The sequence below is a fragment of the Schistocerca gregaria genome, chromosome 8 (genome assembly GCF_023897955.1).
Source record: "Schistocerca gregaria isolate iqSchGreg1 chromosome 8, iqSchGreg1.2, whole genome shotgun sequence".
NCBI lineage: Eukaryota > Metazoa > Arthropoda > Insecta > Orthoptera > Acrididae > Schistocerca > Schistocerca gregaria.
The window spans coordinates 497,353,892-497,376,628 of record NC_064927.1 but is presented as its reverse complement, the minus strand read 5'-3'; the positions used below and the strand labels follow the sequence as shown (position 1 = coordinate 497,376,628).

At 45.3% G+C, this 22,737-nt stretch overlaps 1 protein-coding gene across 1 annotated transcript in view; it reads right to left on the bottom strand.

The window, feature by feature from the left end:
- LOC126285343 (T-related protein-like) overlaps nt 1–22,737 on the bottom strand; it is a 266,059-nt gene that overhangs the window by 199,756 nt on the left and 43,566 nt on the right. The window contains exon 2 of the mRNA XM_049984658.1: nt 1,562–1,762. Within this exon, the coding sequence (XP_049840615.1) occupies nt 1,562–1,731 (170 nt within the window). The 5' untranslated portion in view covers nt 1,732–1,762. The remainder of the gene's footprint in view (nt 1–1,561; nt 1,763–22,737) is intronic.

The window sequence follows — 22,737 nt, the reverse complement described above, 5'->3', positions numbered from 1 at the left end:
CGCCCACAGGGGCCTGAAGGAGTGGCTGGGCTAGACAATCCGTTACTTCGCAGAAACTTGGTGAAAACACTTTTTGGCGGGCTACCAGTGAGGGCGTGGGAATGACTTGTGTCCCCAGGCTGTCTTGGCGGGCAAATTCCCGCGTTTTCTGCAAAATCGTAACTGTGATTGGCTTGCTCAGGGCATAGCTCCGTGACGTAGCAAAATCGGCGCATAAATTGGTGCCAAGAATCTCCATTGGTGGAACGGTAGTGCTTCGGCAATAGAGTGGAATTTTCCACCGATTTTCGAGCTGCTGATTGGAACGTTTAACCACGGACACTGTCGTGGGAGTGGGAATGTTCTCTGTTCGGTTGGTACGGGTGCTCTTGTGGTAGTCGGCTCTCGCCTTTCGGTTGGAGTAGGTTACAAGACTGAGCTCTCGCTGCTCTGGACGGCCTGCCTTCCGTTGGCTGTCTAATACACTTTTATTTAATTGTAACTGTTTAACGAAGTTGCTGAAGTTTCGACTTCAACGTAACTTTCCGAGTACAATTGCTAATTGAGCGCTCTGCGTACAAGCGGCCTATGTTGTCTGTCTTGGGCAGTTTTGGCTAAAGTTGACTGTATCGGAGTTACTGTGTGACTTCGCTTGTTAAAATCAATCACTGTACCGTCAGTGATTGTGTAGCGAGCCTTCTTCGTTTCCCTCAGAGGCGCATTTCTATTGATAGGACAGGATAATTTGTTTCGGGCTATACTCGCGACATTATCATCACCACGATGGGATGTCGAAGTAACCAGCCATCGCTTCCGGTACGCCAGATCGTGTCCTTGCAGTTAAGAAGACAGCTTGGTAATGTATGTCCGCAGCACCGGCAGATTAGGGAATTTGCACTGTGATAATCAGAGCTCAGCAGAGCGCGCCTGTTCGTCTTTTTGTAACTTTGTTCTGTCTTGGGTGTTCATTGTCTGAGTTCTCACTACTGTAGTAGCAATTAATGTTGTGTTGGTTGTGTGTTTATCTTAAGATCTGAGTTGCAAGGGAATGGCTCTACATACCACTTCGTCATAAAGGTCACAATCTAGTTTATGGACAACTTCACAGCATTGATTTGATTATCCAATTTGATCCATTTTGATGTATTGTAAATGTTTCATGTGTTTTGTTTATGATTTTTAGTCATAATAAATCAAATTGTTATTTTAGACAGAACTTTCATTCTGTTAATCGGTAGAGCAACCCTTTCATTTCTCACTACATTACTGAACTTTTCTTTATTTAATTAATGTCTATCAAATGAAATTATTGCAGGTGCCAAACTCTTTTCTACTCCACTTGCAGGGTCGATTACAGTCAGTTTGCGTTTCTTCTTAATCCATGTGGAACAGCAAAAGTAAGAGTTAGACAATGGGGGGCTTAGAGCATCATTTCGGTATGAAAATTCGAGAAGAATTTAGTGTTAAATACCCTGCTAGCCTCGGCACCTCGCAGCTTCACCTTCTCAGTTACTTCAGTTGAATGAAGAAATGTATGTAGAAGTTTGAGAGTGACAGTGACGTGGCCGCTGGCGCCGCGTACCTGCCGTTCTTGGTGACGATCATCTCGTTGGTGAGGCACTGGAACTTGGTCCAGAGGTCGCGGTCGTCCAGCGTGATGCTGAGGTCCCGCTCCGACGGGTCGCCCTTCCCGGCCACGCCCCTGCCGGCCAGCTCGGGCTCCACGGCGGACAGGATGTGCGACTGCGCCATGCTGCTGCTTATGACACGGCTCGGCTCCCACCTGCAACCAAACACAGGCAGTGTGGACGTCACCAGCGGGCCGCCCCTGGGAAGGCCGCTACAGGGAAGCCAGCAAAGGTCACGGCTACGGTATGCGTAGTAACATAAAAGGAGGGGGAGGAGTAACATCTCGTGAAAGAACCCTTGGTTGGGTTGGTTGGGGAAGGACACCTGACAGCGAGCTCATCGGTCTCGTCGGATTAGGGAAGGACGGGGAAGCAAGTCGGCCGTGCCCTTTCAAAGGAACCATCCTGGCATTTGCATGGAGCGATTTAGGGAAAATGACGGAAAACCTAAATCAGGATGGCCGGACGCGGGATTGAACCGTCGTCCTCCCGAATGCGAGTCCAGTGTCTAACCATTGCGCCACCTCGCTCGGTGGAAGGGACACGGTGAAGACCTCAACGGCACTGAAGCCGAAGATGAAGATCATTGGTACGGCGGAACTGGCGGAAGAGGCAACCTTGCTTTTTGGGATACTGCAAAAGCTATCGTCCAAGGTTATTTGGACGAAGGGCACGACGGCTCCACAGGTTAGTGGCGGTAACCCTACAGCGTCTGTTCCACATGTTAGTGGCGGCTGAACTATGAACCTCAGAAGCGGAACTCTGAGCTTAACCAGACTAAAATCCTCAATTTCAGTCACAAAACCAGTCCAGATAAATCAACATGGGTATAGCACCTTTAAAGAAAAATTACCCCAGTGAGTCAATTCGGATTCTGAGGAGACCACAGAAGTGTGCATGGAGACATATCGTAGTATCTCAAAACCCCGTAATAACAAAATCAAACCAAAATCTAGAATTTGGCTAATGACATTTTATCACAAACACACGGGGTTTGGAGAAAGAAGAGAGAAAAACGAATCGACATACGTGGTCTACGCAACGAAACTTAGCCCATTCGTTGTTTATAAAGGAATACTGGGCGAAAAGGAAGCCAACAAATGTTGATTACGCGTGGTCCTAAGTGATCCATCCGCGAAGAAGAAGAAGAGAAGTCGGCAAAGCAGTGGGATATACAGTAGTATGGGAAATAGTATAAAAGTCGGCAAAGAAGAGGGATACGGAAGTGCTAAGAAATGAAGAGGCGCGCTTGAAGTTTTCTGGTCATGTACACTGAAGCGCCAAAGAAACTGGTACACGCATGCGTATTCAAATACAGAGGTATGTAAACAGGCAGAATATGGCGCTGTGGTTGGCAGCGCCCCCAGGACAACACGTATCTGGCGCTGTTGATAGGTCGGTTACTGCTGCTACAATTGCAGGTTATCAAGATTTATGTGAGTTTGAACGTGGAGCTATAGTCGGCGCACGAGCAATGCGACACAGCGCCTCCGAGGTACCGATGAAGCGGGGATTTACCCGTACGACCATTTCACGAGTCTACCGTGAATATCAGGAATCCGATAAGACATCAAATCTCCGACGTCGCTGCGGCCGTAAAATATCTTGCAAGAACGGGAACAACGACGGCTGAAGAGAATACTTAAACGTTACAGAAGTGCAACCCTTCCGCAGATTGCTGCAGATTTCAAAGCTGGGGCTTCAACAAGTGTCAGCGTACGAATCATTCAACGAATCATCATCATATCGGCTTGCGGAGACGAATACCCACTCGTGTACTCTTGATGATTGCATGACAAAAAGCCTTACGCCTCTGACACAAAGCCTTACGCCTCACCTGAGCCCGTCACCACCGGCATGACTAGAAACATGTTGTATGTTCGGGCGAGTCTCGTTTCAAATTGAATCGAATGGAAGAACGTGCACGTGTATGGAGACAACCTTATGAACCCATGGACCTTGCGTGTCAGCAGGGGACTATTGAAGTTCGTAGAGGCTCTGTAGTGGTGTGGGGCGCGTGTAGTTGGAATAATATAGGAACCTTGAGACTTCTAGATATGACTGTGACAGATGACACGTACGTAAGCATCCTGTCTGACGACCAGAATCCATTCATGTCCATTGTGCATTCCGACGGACTTGGGCAATTCCAGCAGGACAATGCGACACCCCACACGTCCAGAACGCTACAGAGTGGCTCCAGGAACACTCTTCTAAGTTTAAACACTTTCGATCGCCGCCCAACCCCCCAGACATGAACATTGTTGAGCATATTTGGGATGCCTTACAACGCGCTGTTGAGAAGAGATCTGCACCCCTTCGTACTTTTGAGGATTTATGGTCAGCCCTGCAGAATTCATGGTGGCAATTCCCTCCAGCATACTTCAGACATTAATAGAGTCCATGCCACGTCGTGATGCGACACTTCTGCGTCCTCGCGGGGGCCCTACACGATATTAGGCAGCAGTACCAGTTTATTTATCTCTTCACTCTAGATACTACGATAATGAAGAGCTCAGTAGGCAGTCTAGTTGAATGCCAATGGACATCTCTGAATAGTTGGAGAGAAAAACGTAGGTACAAGGAAAGCAGCTGTGGGGAAACCGTGGCTAACATAAGAAATACTTCAGATGATTGAGGAAAGAAGAGAGTACGAATATATTCAAGCTAATTCAAGAAAACCGAACTAAAGATCACTTAGGAATGAAATCAACAGAAAGTGCAGGGAAGCTAAGGGGAAGTGGCTGAAGGAAAAAACGTGAAGAAATCGAAAAAGAAATAGTTGTCGCGAGGACTGACTCAGCATTTAGAAGAATGAAAACAACCTTCGCGAAATTTAAAGCAAGGACGGTAACATTAAGAGAACAAAGCGAATTCCATTATTAAATGCAAAAGAGAGAGCGAATAGATACAAAGAGCGGATTGAAGCCCTCTATGAGAGGCAAGACTCGTCAGATGACGTGCTAGAAGAAGAAACAGGACTCGATATAGAAGAGATAGGGGATCCACTATTAGAATTTAAAACAGCTCTAGAAGACTTAAAATGAAATAAGGCAGAAGAGATGGATAACTTTCCATCGGAATTTCTAGAGTCATTGGGGGAAGTGCCAACAAAATGATTATCCACGTTCATGTCCAGAATGTATATGAATGTATGCCAATATACCATCAGACTTACAGGACAACGTCATCCACACAATTCCGAAGATTGCAATAGCTAACAATGCGAGAATTAATGCATAATCAGCTTAACAGCTCACACATTCAAAATTCTGCCAAGAATAATATGAGACGGATGGAAAAGAAAACTGAATATTTACATGACATTCACTTTGGTGTAGGAAAAGTAAAGGCACAAGAGATGCAGTTCTGATGTGGCGGTTGATAATGGAAGCAAAAATCAAGACACGTTCATAGGATTTGTCGACCTGAAAAAAGCGTTCGACAATGTAAAACGGTGCAAATCGCTCAGAATCCTGAGAAAAACAGGGGTAAGCTATGGGGGAAGACGTGTAATATATAATATGTAAAGGAACCAATAGGCAATAATAATAGTATGAAACCAAGAGTGAAGTACTCAACTTAAGAAGGGTGTAAGACAGGGTTGTAGTCTTTCGCCCCTGCTGTTCAATCCAAACAATTATGGAAATACAAGAAAGGTTCAGGATTGGAATTAAAATTCAAGGTGAAAGGATATCAATGGTTAGAGTCGATAGTAACATTGTTAGCCTCAATCAAAGTAAAGAAAAATTACATCATCTGCTGAATGGAATGAACAGTCTAATGAGTACAAAATATGGATTTAGAGTAAATCGAGGAATGATGAAAGTAATAAGAAGTAGCACAAATGAGAACAGAGAGAAACTTAAATCAGGATTGATGGCCACGAAGTAGATGAAGTTAAGGAATTCTATTATCTAGGCAGCAAAATAACCAATGACGAACGGAGCAAGGAGGAAATAAAAAGAAGACCAGCACTGGCAGAAAGGGTGAGGAGAAATCTGCTAGTCTGAAACATAGGTCTTCATGTGAGGAAAAAGTTTCTGAGAATTTACTTTTGGAGACACGGACTGTTGGAAAACCGGAACACAGGACAAGGAGAGCAGTTGAGATGTTGTGCTACAGACGTTTGTTGAAAATTAGGTTGAATGATAAAAGGTAGGGAAAGAGGACGTTCTCCGGTAATCGGCGAGGGTAGGAATACATGGAAAGCACTGACAAGAAGAAGGGACAACATGTCAGGAGATCTACTAAGGCATCAGGGAAATCTAGAGGGAGCTGTAGATAGTTAAAGGCTGTAGAGGGAGACGGAGACTGGGATACATCCAGCAAATAATTGAGCGCTAAGGTTCCAAGCCTACTGTGAGATGAAAATTTGGAAATTTGTGGTGAGGTCTTATGGGACCACACTGCTGAGGTCATCGGTCCCTAAGCCTGCACATTACTTAATCTAACTTAAACTAACTTACGCTATGGACAACACACACACACCCATGCCCGAGGGAGGAATGGAACCTCCCCCAGGACCAGCCGCACAGTCTATGACTGCAGCGTCTTAGACCAATCGGCTAATCCCGCGCGGCTGTGAATGTGATACACACGTAAACAGAACTACTATCAACTCTAGGAAAGCGTGCTTGAGTTTACACATCTAACATACTGTTACCTCCCGTCCTTTATTGTCCTCAACACCAGTAGGCAATAGCGCGAAACAGGACACATTTATCTCGTCATTCACCTGAGCCCTGTAATGTGATGTTTACATGGCAATGAAAATGAAATTTATGTACAATAGTTCCTCAATAAGATTACTCTTTCAGCATAATTACCAAGAAAAAGGACGCAAGGTACCTGCCTTCTTCTTTGTGTGTACAACAGATTTTTTGCTATCGCTGTTTCTACTTTTAAAATATTTCAGGGCTTTGTTTCTGGTCGACGGTCGTAAATAACTCTGGTGAATTAAAGGACATTCACTATCATTCAAAGTTTTTCTGAGTCGCGACCTAGCTGGCGCGTTACTCCGTGAGTACATCGTGTCTCACGTGATGCGGTTGGCTGATTTCAGTGCTTCATTTATATCGTCCCCGTAGTCGAAGGGATGTTAAGCCATCATATCCCTTTCTTAGGCTTAGTTTTATGCGTCTTCGAGTGGCATGCAGGCGTATATAGTATAAGTAAACTACGCAGCTTAGCAAAATCGTAACAATAACAACTGAAGACTCGCTCGTGCATGTATGTCTCGCCATTACTGGCCATAACTAGGGACCGTGATAAACAACCGCTGGAATCCCGCAACGTTATTGTAGTACCTCCGGTTGGTGTTTGTTCTGCATTTAACGAGACGGGGAAAACCGCCGCTTCTGGGTCCCGCTAACCAGGTTACCGGCTCTAACGAATCCCATTTTCGCTTCCCTCGTGTGGGAACGTGTCAGTGAACTTCCGAAGTGCTGCGTGTTCTGCGGAAGAAAACATGCCGGCGACGCGGACGCCTCTACCGGTGGTCGCCCGGAAAGGGAAGTAAAAAAATAATAATAATAAAAAAAAGTGGGGTGTTCGTGCAGCGGGCAACTTACGGCGCAATTAATGACGCAGCTCAGCAGCTGATTATTGTTAATGAAACCCGCAACTGAATATTATACAGACCATAGCATAAAAGACACACACTCTTACTTTATCATCATCATCTCGATTTTTTCTGGCCCGCTCTACGCTTGTGTTCTGCCATGAAGCACATTGTCTAGCGTCTGACATCTGGTCCTCCATCGCCTTCTCTTTCCTTTCTCATATCCTTCTGAAACGGCTTCTATAAACCCTTCTTACTTTCTTCATATACGTCCTATCCCTTTACTTTTCCTACTTTTTCTACAGCCATAAAGTGCTTCTGCTCTACGACTCTTCTCGGCAACTCCTTATTTTTCATCCTGTCTATCCAGCTTTTCCGTCCTCCCTTACCTTTTCCATCTTTCATTCATGACTTTTTAAAATAACTTTGGCTACTTCTCATATGGAAATCGGATGCCTACTGGGACTCCATTCACATCCAGGTCTAAGGCCACGACCTCACCCTCCAATCTCTTGATGACATCTCCCGCACTGCTGCATTCCTGAACCAGGCTTCCGCGTCATTGGCCGGGAGGTCCCTTGTGGGGCAGGTCCGATCGCCTTGGTGGAGGACTTATTACATTCGACGCCACATTGGGCGACCTGCGCTCCGGATGGGCATGAAATGATGATGAAGACAGCACAAGACCCAGACACCGAGTGGAGAAAATCCCCGACTCAGCCGGGAATCGAACCCGAGCCCGAAGGACGGCAATCCTTCACGCTGCCCACTCAGCTATCCGGGCGGACACTTGTCACATGAGAGTAATTGTCCTGTGCTCACTTTTCCGGATTCCTTGTTTCAGTGATGTTCGGCTCATCACCACCGTCTTGTTCTTTTGCCACTGTCAAGTGTTTTGTTGTACAGCCTCAATATTTCTTTTATTCTTTGCTGGAGGAAACACTGTAGTATTTATCCTGGCATCGTATGTGGGCCTACAGATTTTCCGTTTTGTTTTGCATTTATGGCGCACTTGACTTGTTCTATTACAGCTGGTGGTACTTCCTGATCATCATCATCATCATCATCCACGCTTGGTTTATATATACAGGCTGTACCAGGAAAAATGGTCCACATTCAGGGATATCACAAGAACGATTATTTGAAGCAATATCCTTGCTATGGACATATTTTCTCCTCCGAATGGAACACATTTAACATTCATGGAAGCAAATGACGATTGTCGTTTAACAGGTGACAAAATTCAAATCGTGTGTCATTGTCACCAATGTGAAGGTTGTGGGCACGCTGTATGTGAAATGGCTGCATGTTTTCCGCGTGAAATGTTCGCCGTACACGTGTGCGGCGTACACTGACAAGTGCAGGAAGTCGCCGCGTGGTGGTGGGAGGACCATCGCAGAGGCCCTCACACGAGAAACACAACACTCTCTCCCAAGACTGGACAAACGCACCACTGAGGTTGACAGTGGGATGCTCGAACGTTAATTGCGAACTGTGCAACAGCTGTAATTGTAAGATGTGCGATAATACTTCAAGGTGAACGTGTCAAAATAAGAATTTTTCCATTGATGCTTGTAAGACGCGTGTTGTAGTGCTGTACCTGTGTAATTCTTGTACTGTTTTTATATGTTTCTGCCACTGTATATAATTAACCTTTACTTGCACTGGGACAAAGATGCATGAGCGCGCTGCACGAGCTGTGGATAAGATCCTTGACTCTGTAATTCATGTAATCTGTGGTGTACTTGCTTACCACTCAACTGTGCAGGGCTAAGGCACTCTTGTTAGAGGCGTAGTAGATAGCTGTTGAGTTTTAGAGAAGGAGATCCCATATTTGAAAATCTGGCACATACTATCTGGATACTTTATTATGCAGATGATAGCTTCTTTATAGTGCTGTTTTATTGATCGTATTGTTGGTGATGGTTTTTGGGGGAATTTGTCAAGGTTACGCATGCACGTGCAACAATGAAATGTTTGCTTGCCATAACTGTTAATTGAAGGAAATCTTTTTCGTTAGATAACTAATATTATTCATCATCTGTGTTAATTTGATCCATTTGTTTTCATTATGTCACAAGTCACTCAGGATGAAAAGTCAGAGTTTCGTAAATGTTAGAGTGTCTTATGTTGTGCGGTATTTTCTGACAATAATAAGACTTTAATTTTTGAAGGACGATTTTCTTTAAAGTAAAACCCGGCCGGTGTGGCCGAGCGGTTCTAGGCGCTACAGTCTGGAACCGCGCGACCCCTCTGGTCGCAGGTTCGAATCCTGCATCGGGCATGGATGTGTGTGATGTCCTTAGGTTAGCTAGGTTTAAGTAGCTCCAAGTTCTAGGGGAACGATGACCTCAGAAGTTAAGTCCCATAGTGCTCAGAGCCATGTTTTGAACCACCTCCGCCGTTCTTAGTAAAATTTAGTGCCTTGTTTCTTATGCCACACGCAGCCACAGATTGTTTCTCTCAACCAGAGAAAAATTTAGACTAGTTCATTATTCTTTAGCTTCTGCACTTTCCAATTTCTGTTCGGTTTCGAGAACGTCGGTACACCAGACACAAAATAGTCTGCTCAGTATGATGTAAGTTACTTTTATTTCAGGGCAGATCTCACTTTGTTTTGTTGTGAGTAAGCTGTACGTAGTCAGAATTTACAGGTGGTGTGCTAAGCAAGCAGATTAATATACAGTGAACAGTGTAGGTTATCATAAACAGTTCTTTCCTACCGTGTTCAGCAGTATTTTATTTTCCGGATATTTCAAGTCAGACATTACACTTCTCAACGTACTTCAGTAATGATTTTGAGTTAAATATTTTTCACTGAGTACACAATTAGTTCCTTTTGGGATTTAATTACATTCATTTCCATTATTTCAAATTCAGCTCTTCGCTAAGATTTCAGTTTTGTTTCACTACGCTGTTCACATGCGCCACACAGGGCCAGTCAACAGTCCGTTTTGATCAGCTGAAGTACATGTTATACGAGGAGGTTTCTTTTTTTTAAAAAAAAAGAATATTCAGTATTTCACTTACAGGTAGATTACATCGAAAGCTGTGTTTAATAATACACAAAATCAATAATAGTGTACATTAATTGTACCACTCGAAAACGAGCATAATTATGCCCATGTGAAGATTTTTGCATCAAATGACCGTTCCTGTTACATCCTTGTACACAGGCAATACCTCATGCGACACCCTGTATAAAAACGAATGTGTTTGTTAGACTCCCACAGAAATTTCAGACAAGCTTGGTTCATATGACGTAGAACTAGGGGATAGCTGCCGTACAGTTAAACAAACCTAAACACTTATTTGTAGGGATATGTGTGGAAATGTGGTGGTAAGGAAGGCCAGCTCTTAAACATGTTGAGAAAAATTTCAGACAAACGTGGTACTTAACTAGGAACAAATACTGTGAGTGTACTATTCCACTATCGCCGTTATTCATGCACATGTGACCTGAAAGCATACCTCTGGAATAATTTCAACCAAACCTTGTAATCAGCGCAGTACCAGGAGATAACAGCCGGTAGCTTACACAGCCTTATTACGACTTATTACCTGAAAAGAAACATACTACTCGTGAAAGACACTCAGTTGCCCGTTTACCGTAAAGCACAAAGAGCTGGAATGCGGGGCAGAAATGTGCGTCAGACCAGGGTAGAACCCGCACAGAGGATTAACGACCGTGGCCAGTCCGGAGCCGGAGTGCGGTTTTTAGGCGGTTTCCCACGCTCGTTTATGCAAATGCAGAGCTGGTCCCCACTTTCCGAATCAGACAATGCGATAGACAAACAAATTAAATAAGACCAGACACAGCAGACAAGTGACAGGATTCGGAGAAAGCTGGCGCACACGCTTCTCTGCTTCGGCCGGCATCCGGCAGCAAGTTTAAATAAGTTTGCCATATTCCAAATACAACAGAGCCCCTACTGGACTGGACTGACGCTAAGAAGAAAAATAATAAGAAGAAGACTGGCGTAAGAGACGCCTAACATCATTAGGCATGCAGGAAATGGGCTCCAGGGAATCCTAAACGGTTATACGTAACGAAAAAACAACAACGAACACTGGTTGTCGACAAGTGGCAGTTCACAAAATGGTGAGTGCTTTGCATTAACATTAACACTTTTCTCTCTTTGGTGTAAATACACTGAAACGCCAAAGGAACTGGCATAGGCATGGATAAACAAATACACAGATATGTAAAAAGGCAGAATACGGCGCTGCGGTCGGCAACGCCTATATAAGACAACAAGTGTCTGGTGCAGCTCTTAGATCGGTTACTGCTGCTACAGTGGCAGGTTATCAAGATTTAAGTGAGTTTGAACGTGGTGCTACAGTCGGCGCACAAGCGATGGGACACAGCATCTCCGAGGTAGCGTTGAAGTGGGGATTTTACCGTATCACTACTAAACGAATGTACCGTGAATATCAGGAATCCGGCAAAAAATAAAATCTCCGACATCACTGCGGCCTGAAAAATATTCTTTAAGAACGGGAGTAATGGTGACTGAAGAGAATCGTTCAACATGACAGAAGTGCAACCCTTCCGCAAATTACAGCAGATTTCAGTGCGGGGCTGTCAACTAGTGTCAGCGAGCGAACCATTCAACGAAACATCGTCGATTTGGGCTGTCAGAGACGAAGGCCCACTCGTGTACCCTTGAAGACTGCAAGACACAAAGCTTTACGCCTCGCTTGGGCCCGTCAACACCGACACTGGACTGTTGATGACTGGAAACATGTTGCCTGGTCGAACGAGTCTCGTTTAAAATTGTTTCGAGCGGATGGACGTGTACGGGTATGGAGGCAACCTCATGAATACATGGATCCTGCATGTCAGCAGGGGACTGTCCAGGCTGGTGGAGGGTCTGTAATGGTGTAGTGTGTGTGCAGTTGGAGTGATACGGGACCCCTGATACGTCTAGATACGACTCTGACAGGTGACACGTATGTAAGCATCGTCTCTGATCACCTGCATCCATTCGTGTCCATTGTGCATTCCGACGGACTTCGACAATTGCAGCATGACAACACGACACTCCACACGTCCACAATTTTTACAGACTGGTTCCAGGAACACTCTTCTGAGTTTAAACACTTCCGCTGGCCACCAAACTCCCCAGACATGAAAGTTATTGAGCATATCTGGGACGCCTTGCAACGTGCTGTGCAGAAGAGACCTCCAGCCCTCGTATTCTTACGGATTTATGGACAACCCTGCAGGATTCATGGCGTCAGTTCCCTCCAGTACTGCTTGAGACATTAGTCGTGTCCATGCCGTGTTGCGGCACTTCTGCGTGCTCGCTGGGGCCCTACGCGATATTAGGCAGGTTTACCAGTTTTTTGACTCCTCAGTGTAAATGTAAAACCACACATTTTATCTTCTTCTTACTGTTATTACTTATTTGCCACGGATGGGTCACATACGTGATCAAGTCCCAGAGGATGTTGTTGCCGACATTTCCCGGGTCCTACAAAGTAGAGAAATCACCCACTCCGTCCTGCCGCATCCAATCAGCTCACGCCTGCAGAGAGGCAACCCAATGGACACAGATTTGCAGCTGGGACTACCGTCGCGCCTTTCTCGGCCAATTCGTGTCAGCGACTTCAGTCAGTCCCACGTGCGGATTAATATTTGCCGCATTACAAATGGATATACTGAGAACCTGTAATGTGAGTTAGAAACTTTAAGAAATGCTCTGTCCACTAATATGGCCATTTTCTTTAGGTATTAGAGTTTTCCCATAGTCAGCTACAGAAACCCGGAAGCATGAGTGGCGTCTACAAAATGCTCTGATGTGAAAAAAATCGTGGGATAGCGATATACACATATACAGATGGCGGTAGTGTCGTGTATGCGAGGTATCAAAGGGCAGTGCATTGGTGGTACTCTGAGTTCTATTCCGGTGATTCCAACGTGATTATGGCACGATGGGAATTAAAAGACTATGAACGCGGAATTGTACTCCGAGCTAGACGCATGGGACATTTTCTATTTCGAAAATCCTTAGGGAGTTCAGCATTTGCAGGTCCGCAGTGTCAGAGTGTGGTGAGAGTACCAAATTTCAGGCATTACCTCTCACCAAGGACAGCGCAGTGCCGACAACCTTCACTTAAAGACCGAGAGCAGTGGCGTTTCCGTAGAGTTCACACTGGTAATAGACAAGCAACACAGCGTGAAATAACATCACAAATCAATATGGGACGAACGACGAACGTACCCTTTACGAGAGTGCTGCGAAATTTGGCGTTAATGCGGTATGGGAGCAGACGACCGAAGCGAGTGACTTCGCTAACAGCACAGCATCGTCTGCAGCGCATCTCCTGGTCTCCTGACCGTATCGGTTGGACACCCGATAACTGCAAAACCGTCGCCTGATCAGATGAGTCCCGATTTCGGTTTAAACTCCGACGGTTGGGTTCGAATATCGCGCTGCCCCACACAGCCACGGACTCAGGTTGTCAAGAAAGTACTGTGCATGCTAGTCGTGGCCTCACAATGAACTGTGTTTAGGTGGAAAGGACTGCATCCTCCGGACCAACTGAACTAATTGCTGACGGGAAATGGTTTTGTCCGGCTACTCGGAGGCCATTTTCAACTATTCATGAACTTCATGTTCCGAAGCAACGCTACTCCATGTCACTGGGCGACTATTGTTTACGACTGGTTTCAAGAACATTCCGAACAATTCGGGCGAATGATTTGGTTACCCAACTCCTCCGACATGAATCCCATCGAAGGTTCATCGGACATAATCTAGAGGTCAGTTAGCACACAAAATCCTCCGCTGGCAACACATTGGCAATCATGGACGGCTGTTGGAGGCAGTATGGCACAAGGGCGATGTACCTGAGGACAATATTATGGAAATGGAAGAGGAATTACATAAAGATGAAATGGGAGATACGATACTGCGTGAGGAGTTTGACAGAGCACTGAAAGATCTGAGTCGAAACAAGGCCCCGGGAGTAGACAATATTCCATTGTAACTACTGACGGCCTTGGGAGAGCCAGTCCTGCAAAACTCTACCATCTGGTGAGCAAGATGTATGAGACAGGCGAAATAGCCTCAGACTTCAAGAACAATATAATAATTCCAATCCCAAGGATGCAGGTGTTGACAGAAGTGAAAGTTACCGAACTATCAGTTTAATAAGCCAAGGCTGCAAAATACTAACACGAATTCTTTACAGACGAATGGAAAAACTGGTAGAAGCCGACCTCGGGGAAGATCAGTTTGGATTCCGTAGAAATGTTGGAACACATGCGGCAATACTGACCCCACGACATATCTTAGAAAATAGACTAAGGAAAGGAAAACCTACGTTCCTAGCATTTGTAGACATAGAGAAAGCTTTTGACAATGTTGACTGGAATACTGTCTTTCTAATTCTGAAGGTGGCAGGGCCAAAATAGAGGGAGCGGAAAGCTATTTACAATTTGTACAGAAAGCAGATGTCAGTTATAAGAGTCGAGGGGCATGAAAGGGAAGTGGCGGTTGGGAAGGGAGTGAGACAGGGTTGTAGCCTCTCCCCGATGTTATTTAATCTGTATATTGAGGAAGCAGTAAAGGAAACAAAAGAAAAATTTGGAGTAGGTATTAAAATCGATGGAGAAGAAATAAAAATTTTAAGGGTCGCGGATGACACTGCAATTCAGTCAGAGACAGCAAAGGACTTGGAAGAGCAGTTGAACGGAATGGACAGTGTCTGGAAAGGAGGATATAAGATGAACATCAACAAAAGCAAAAGGAGGATAATGGAATGTAGTCGAATTAAGTCGGGCGATGGTGACGGTATTAGATTAGGAAATGAGACACTTAAATGCTAAAGGAGTTTTGCTATTTGGGGAGCAAAATAACTGATGATGGTCGAAGTAGAGAGTATATAAAATGTAGACTGGCAATGGCAAGGAAAGCGTTTCTGAAGAAGAGAAATTTGTTAACATCGAGTACAGATTTAAGTGTCAAGAAGTCGTTTCTGAAAGTATTTGTATGGAGTGTAGCCATGTAAGGAAGTGAAATATGGACGATAAATAGTTTGGACAAGAAGAGAATAGAAGCTTTCGAAATGTGGTGCTCCAGAATACTGCTAATGATTAGATGCGTAGACCACATAAAAAATGAGGAGGTATTGAATAGAATTGGGGAGAAGAGGAGTTTGTGGCACAACTCGACAAGAAGAAGGGATCGATTGGTAGGACATGTTCTGAGGCATCAAGGGATCACCAATTTAGCACTGGAGGACAGCGTGGAGGGTAAAAGTCGTAGAGGGAGACCGAGAGATGAATACACTAAGCATATTCAGAAGGGTGTAGGCTGCAGTAGGTACTGGGACATGAAGAAGCTTGCACAGGATAGAATAGTATGGAGATCTGCATCAAACCAGTATCAGGACTGAAGACCACAACAACGACAATGGCACAATATTTATGCAGGGGACTTCCAACAACTTTTGAGTCGAAACGACTTTTGAGTCGATGCCACGGCGAGTTGCTGCGCTCTACCAGCAAAAAGGAGAGGCGACACGATATTAGGAGGTGTCCCGTGACTTTTGTCACCTCAGTGTAAGGAAAGCATTATTATACCAGGGCAAGTAACTTTCGTCCAGATCACAGTGACTCAGATACAAGACGCCATTTTTGAATATGGTTAACAAGTGTCTAGAAACAACACTCGCAACGTTCTAACGATCGATCATTTCTTCGAGGATTGAAATCCGCTCCTTGGATCCATTCGAAAACCTCGCGATTGGAAAATGGGTAATTACTGAGAATCAGTTCGTCAACTTCCTGGATGTTGTCTGAGACCGATGTCGATGCATCAGTCACGTCTGTGCGCCCTCGACGAAGTTGTTGGTTTCGTTTCACTACAGCTGTACGCGAGATTGGCATTTGGTCCGTATTCCGAAAGAATTTCACGGTGAATCTGCGTGAAATATAGACGTGTTTTCAGTAGAATTTTATGGTCACGCCTACTGCAACTTGGAGTACTTTCGAGTTGCCACACCATTTCAGTCGCTCAGTGTGAGGCACATGTTATCCGTCCCACAGAAGGTCTGTGTCTGTAACAGACCTGGGTGACGGTGTGCTACAGTTTTTGCGCAATGATCTTAGAGCGGCACGACGCGTGTAATTGCCTGCCACTCATGAATAATCCCGTATATTGGTCAATGAGGGGCGTGTCGCTGAGATGACAATAGAGGCATCGTTGCATAAGTACGGGCTACCGCCGGAATTCGTGTTAGGCCTTCTGTGTGTGTGTGTGTGTGTGTGTGTGTGTGTGTGTGTGTGTGTGTGTGTGTGTGTGGCGGTTGGAGGGTGTTCTGCCACGACGGCAGACAGCGCTAGCACGCAGGCACGCGGGCAACCCCTGGCTCAGCGGTGCGCCGCGTGTTAGCATAGCTTCCAGGTAGCGTTCCAGCGCTCCAGTTCAGCGCTGGCTTTCCAGCCGAGAAGGGGCGGGTGCTAATGGACGACTCCAACGGCCGGCAACGTTCTGAGGCCGGCGCAGTTCAACGTACCACAGCCGTCTGCTCGAGATGCCGTTCACTAACGTGCGTCTGGCGCCGAGTTTTCGCATGTAGTGGCTGCGTGGGGAAATCCACACGCTGTCTGTTGTACAGTATGCCCCCCCCCCCTCCCACCTTTCCCCTCCCTTGTCATTAGGCTGCCATATTCCGTTCACAGGCGGTACGCGGAACGGAATATTCACTGCGCGCGTCTTTACGATCAGGAGTATCGCCAATTTCGGCGTACGTGGAATACACACTGGGGTGAGTAGCGTGTTTGTTCAGCAGTTCCGGAACGGGCGTTCTTGGCGTTTTGCGAACAGACCTCACGGCGATTCGCGACACCTCTCAACGTCTGTGGCACCGCAGTCTAACACACGCCGTATCTCCTCTCGTGTTCATTTTTGTTACATACTACGTTACCATCTCCCCGAGCGGACAGTAAGCTACACTTTTATACACCATATTGTACGAGGACGTACAGCGTCGTTTATATTTATTTGCAACGTGGTTTTTACAAAACGGGGCCTGTTTAGTGCAATAAACAGCAGCAACAACAACACCAAGTTTGTGTCTTTTCAATTTCCTAAGCACCATAAGAGGCGTGAAACACAACATTACAGGACAGTTTAAGAAAGTCATTTCCTTCTAAGAACAACAAATCCGCAGGACACTGGAGAAGACGTAACCTCTCACGGCAGACCTCAACAGTAACGTGATACACTTCCAGCTTGCCCAGCTGATGAATGCGGGAAATAGGACACTGGTGTGGGATGCAGTACCCTACTTTTTTTAACATTCCAAATAACCACCGCAAATGTAAGTGAAGACGTGATAATAAAGCGTGGAAAAACAATAAAGTTTTCCCCGACACAGAAGAAACGAATTACTCAATCGTTGTTACATGTCGACCGGCTGGTGTGGCCGAGCTGTTTCAGGCGCTTCGGTCTGGAACCGAATTAATGCTTAGGCTGCAAAAATGTGAGAATTGTTTCGTAAGTTAAGTAGAAAAGTTGTTAATAAGCAAAAAATATTGTCACGGATGGCTGTCTCGCCAGTTGGAGCGCTACCATCGCTCTAACTGTGAGATGATAACAACTTCCACTGCAATCCGTGTCGTCACCTTACGGCCTGACAACTGTAGTGGTCCCCTCACAACGAATAAACGTACCCGCGCAGTACCTGTGCTATTACCTCGAAATAAAATACATAAAGTTGTTAAGAAATTATACTCGTGTTAGTAGTAGCTTGCAACGTGTGTCCCAGCCGGTGACACACACACTCGTATGCAGGTGGTAGAGGTACAGGAGCACCTTTCAATTCGAAAGCTTTTTAGCATCGCTGTCAATATGTTTCAGCGCAGAGCTGAGTTTGAAATAAAGAGAATCAAGTCTGCTAGTGACAAATGAAGCGAATATGGGAGTTTTCACGGACTGTTGTCTCACTTTTGACCAAAAGCTGACACAGAAACGCTAATTTGGGCCGTAAATCAATGAGGAACACAGACCGTCGGAGATCTCGATACAGATTGATGCCAACCGATGTACAGAAAGGTTCTGTTAGTACAGAAAACTTCAATCTACATATTTCCGTACTAGTTTGGCTAATAGTGCAACTGTTTTCTCGTGTATAACTTCATTCCCAGAACTTATTCAACCGACTGTGTAACTCTTCCGCTGGTCTAACTTGGTAAGGTTCAGAGCCTGCCAGTCGAAACTCAATAGTTGTTCGAAGTAGACTTCTCTTTCGATCGCGAATTAACCTGTTCACGATTCTTTCAACGCATGTCAGTCTTGTTTACGAGTTCCTCCTCCACAAAATGTTTTTCCTCGTTCCACCTTTAACCGTTCTGGAGACTGCTAGACTTGCGTTCTACTAAACTTACATAAACACATAGCCATGTCATTCCAAGCATGTGTGTCAATTTGTACCTCTCTATCTACATTATTCCGTGATTTATTCAGTTTTCAAATTCATACTGACGTTTTAATCATCCGGTAGTTCAACAGTTGTCACCGTGTACACACCACTTTAGTGCCACGACCTACGTCAGCAGTGGAAGGTCACGTGGCGGCACGGTAGCAGCCCCGCAGTGAGTACAAAAAGCTGCAAAGCGACCATTTCGCTCCCACGAGCTCGGTTTAAACAGCAGTATCGATACACGATGCCAGTGTGGCACGGACCTGGCAACTGGCCAGCTAACCACCTAACTACCCAACGGAAAGGCACAGCCGATGCGAGGTTTCTGTGTCCGACGTCGGCGCAGGCAGGGTGTGATCGGCGCTCTCCGTGCCTCGGAGCGCACAGTGAGACAGTGGTGTGACGGGTCGGTGGCTGCGGTGCCAGCGAGAGCCGGCGGCTGCTGCGGCGCTGGGCCCGGCCGGCGGGCAGAGTGTTTGCCGTGCCAGCCGGGGCCAGCACCGCCCCCGCTCCCTCACCGACGGCTCCACTGCGGCCAGCGAGCGGGCGGCCGCCTGGCGGAACGGACACTCGCCGGTTACGCTAGCGCGTGATGCGTCCGTCGCGGAAAAGTCCGGCGCTGCCGAAGGACGTGCACAGGCGTTCTCTATAACTACCGACGCATTTCTTTTCACAACTTACAAGCCGCATTAGAAATTACGTCTCATGCAAATACTTGTCGAAGAAAGTAATGCAGTCTACAGCTTGTCGGCGCTTAGGCTCTACCATCTGATAAAGATAACAAAAGATAAATTAAAACAACTATCTGTGACAGTCTCTTCTTATTTTCTACCATCAAGGCTTACACTCTCATCTCCAGATGCATTACATTTTTACTTCCTGGCAGATTAAAACCGTGTGCCGGGCCGAGACTCGAACTCGGGACCTTTGCCTTTCGCGTGCAAGTGCTCGGCCCGGCACACAGTTTTAATCTGCCAGAAAGTTTCATAACAGCGCACACTCCTCTGCAGAGTGAAAATATCATTCTGGATTACATTTTTGTTTGCTGTATGTAGCCAGATGTCTGTCTTCAGTTTTATTTTGGTACAAATAAAGTATAATCAGCTCTTGTTCACGTAATATGCCACTATAAATGCTTAAAATTACTTACAATACGTTCCAGTCGAAAGAACTCTGACATTCATTGAAAATATACACTGAAGAGTCAGAGAAACTGTTACACCTGCCTAATATCCCGTAGGGCCACCGGGAGCACGCCGAAGTGCCGCAACACGAGGTGGCATGGACTCGAGTAATGTCTGAAGTAGTGCTGGAGGGACCTGCCACCATGAGTCCTGCAAGGCTGTCCATAAATCCGTAAGAGTAGGAGGGGTGGAGATCTCTTCTGAATACCACGTTGCAAGGCATCGCAGACATGCTCAATAATGTTCATGTCTGGGGAGCTTGGTGGCCAGTCAAAGTGTTTTAACTCAAAAGAGTATTCCTGGAGCCACTCTGTAGCAATTCTGGAACTGTGGGGTGTCGCATTGTCCTGCTGAAAATGTCCTACTTCGTACATTTCACGGTGAACATGAATGGAAGCAGGTGATCAGACAGGATGCGTACGTACGTGACACCCGTCAGAGTGGTATCTAGACGTTTCAAGGATCTCCCATCACTCCAACTGCACACGCCCACCACCAATGCGGACCCTTCACCAGCTTGAACAGCCTCCTGCTGACATACAAAGTTCGTGGATTTACGATGTTGTCTCAATACCCGTACATGTCCATCCACTCGACACAATTTGAAGCAAGTGTCGTCCGACCAGGCAACATGTTTCAAGTCACCAACAGTCCAATGTCGGTGTTGACGGGCCCAGGCGAGGCGTAAAGCTTTGTGTCGTGCAGTCATCAAGGTTACACGAGTGGGTCTTCGACTCCTAAAACCCATACCGACGATGTTTCCTTGAATGGTTTGCACGCTGACACTTGTATATGGCCCAGTACTGAAATCTGCACCATCTGTGGAAGGGTTGCACTTCTGTCATTTTGAACGATTCTCTTCAGTCGCCGTTGGTCCCGTTCTTACAAAATCATTTTCCGGTCGCAGCGATGTCACAGATTTGATGTTTTACCGGATTTCTGATATTCGCGGTACACTCGTGAAATGGTCGTACGGGAAAATCCAAACTTCATTGCTACCTCGGCGGTGTTGTATCCCATCGTTCGTGCGCCGACTATAACACCACGTTCAAACTCACTTAAATCTTGACAACCTGCCATTGTAGCAGCAGTAACCGATTTAACAACAACGCCAGACGCTTGTTATCTTATACAGGCGTTGGCGATCGCAGCGCCGTATTCTGCCTATTTACATATCTCTCTATTTGAATACGCATGCCTGTACAAGTTTCTTTCGCGCTTCAGTCTCTTTTCTCCCACGACGCGTTTCGAGGACTTACACTCTCATCTGCAGATGCATTACATTTTTCTAGCCAGTTGTCTGTTTTGGGTGTCATTTCGGTCCAAATACGGTCAAATCAACACGTGTTAACGTAATGTGGCACTACAACTACTTAAAATAGTTTAAAATACGTTCCCGTCGAAAGAATTATGAGATTCATCACAAATATACGAGTACATTTTCCTCTTCACATTTGACGCACACACGAAATGATAGCGTGAACAGTATAGAGATTATACGTATGTAGAAGTGCAGCCCCTTATTTAGGCACAGAGCGATCTTTACAGGCTTACACTGCGGATGAAAAATACGGATAGCAAAACTATAAGTGTATAACGGCATACAATCTTTTCGCTTAAGAATATCATTATTGTAAAAACTGAAGAATATTAAATATTAAAAACTTAGTAAGCTATATTTCAACATATTTAATTGTTAATGTTTCAGTTTGTTGTTTTGTGGATATTGTTCATGATTTAAGTCTGTGAAAAACAGACACTAGTTAAAGTCCCTGTGAATTATCTAGTATGCTTCAGGAATTTAATAAAGTTCAGTCGCACTGTCTCAGCTTTGTCAATGAATGTGTTTTGCCCATGTTTTCTCTTATGAATAAATAATTTCGAGTTCCTCAAAGAGATTAAGGTTGCGGCTTTTTTATGACTGTGCGGTACTATGAAATTATTGTCTATGTTGTCAAAAGCGCGTCGTGTCTCGCCAGTGTGCTCCACTATGGTGATTTATTGCGGTGTTCTACCTAAATGTGTTTGCATCTTCCTTAAATGTAGTTGCGAAACTTTGTGCGGTCTGCCTCACTTACTGTACTGAGCACTGTTTTCACTTTACCTTGTAGATGCCTCAGTTCCTTAAGTTGTCTTTGCTGGACTGTATGTTGTCTCCCAGTGTCTTACATAATTTATTGCTGGTGTAAAAAGCAACTCTTACATTATGTGGTCTCAGAACACTAGCAATTTTCCGTCAAAAGACACCACAGTCGAGGGCTGGCTACGTCCAGAAAACGAAACTCTAAAACGCTGAGTCACCTGAAGAGTGGGGTACAAGCCGTCGAAACGCATCGTGGGAGAAAATAAAAAGTGACTAACGCAGAAAATTATTTTAATTTATCTTTTATGCTATAAACGGCCCCAGTTTCCTAAGCACAGTCCATCATGTACGACATAAAGAAATACGCATTTTTATTAGTTAAACTGCGGAATGTCTTATGCTTTTTCCATTTTATGCTAAGTTCTCCTCGTTTTCTAAGTAGCACAGTCAGCGTCCTCTGTGATGTATTTAGCACATCGCAGCCTCCGTATTCCACTACGGTTTTCCACTCCTACTGTTCGTTCCAGCATCAAAATTCGCTGCCACTACCGGATGATGACGCAGACGCACCGTTAAGCTGCTCATCCAGCTGTTAAACGTCTTCCATTGACTTCTCCTCACACACTCATTTTGGCACTTCTCCGTGCTTTATCTCTCGATAAAAGCTTTCTAAAGCAAAGCTTGTGTAAATATTTCTTTATTTACAAACAGCCGGTTTCGACACACTTTTGTGTCATCTTCACGTATGTTGGACCTCACGCCAAGATAAAATGTAGTACATTATCTACATGAAAGCTTTGTATGAGGTCCAATTCAAAATGAACAAATTTTACATTTTACGTATGTAAATGTACTTTTCCATTT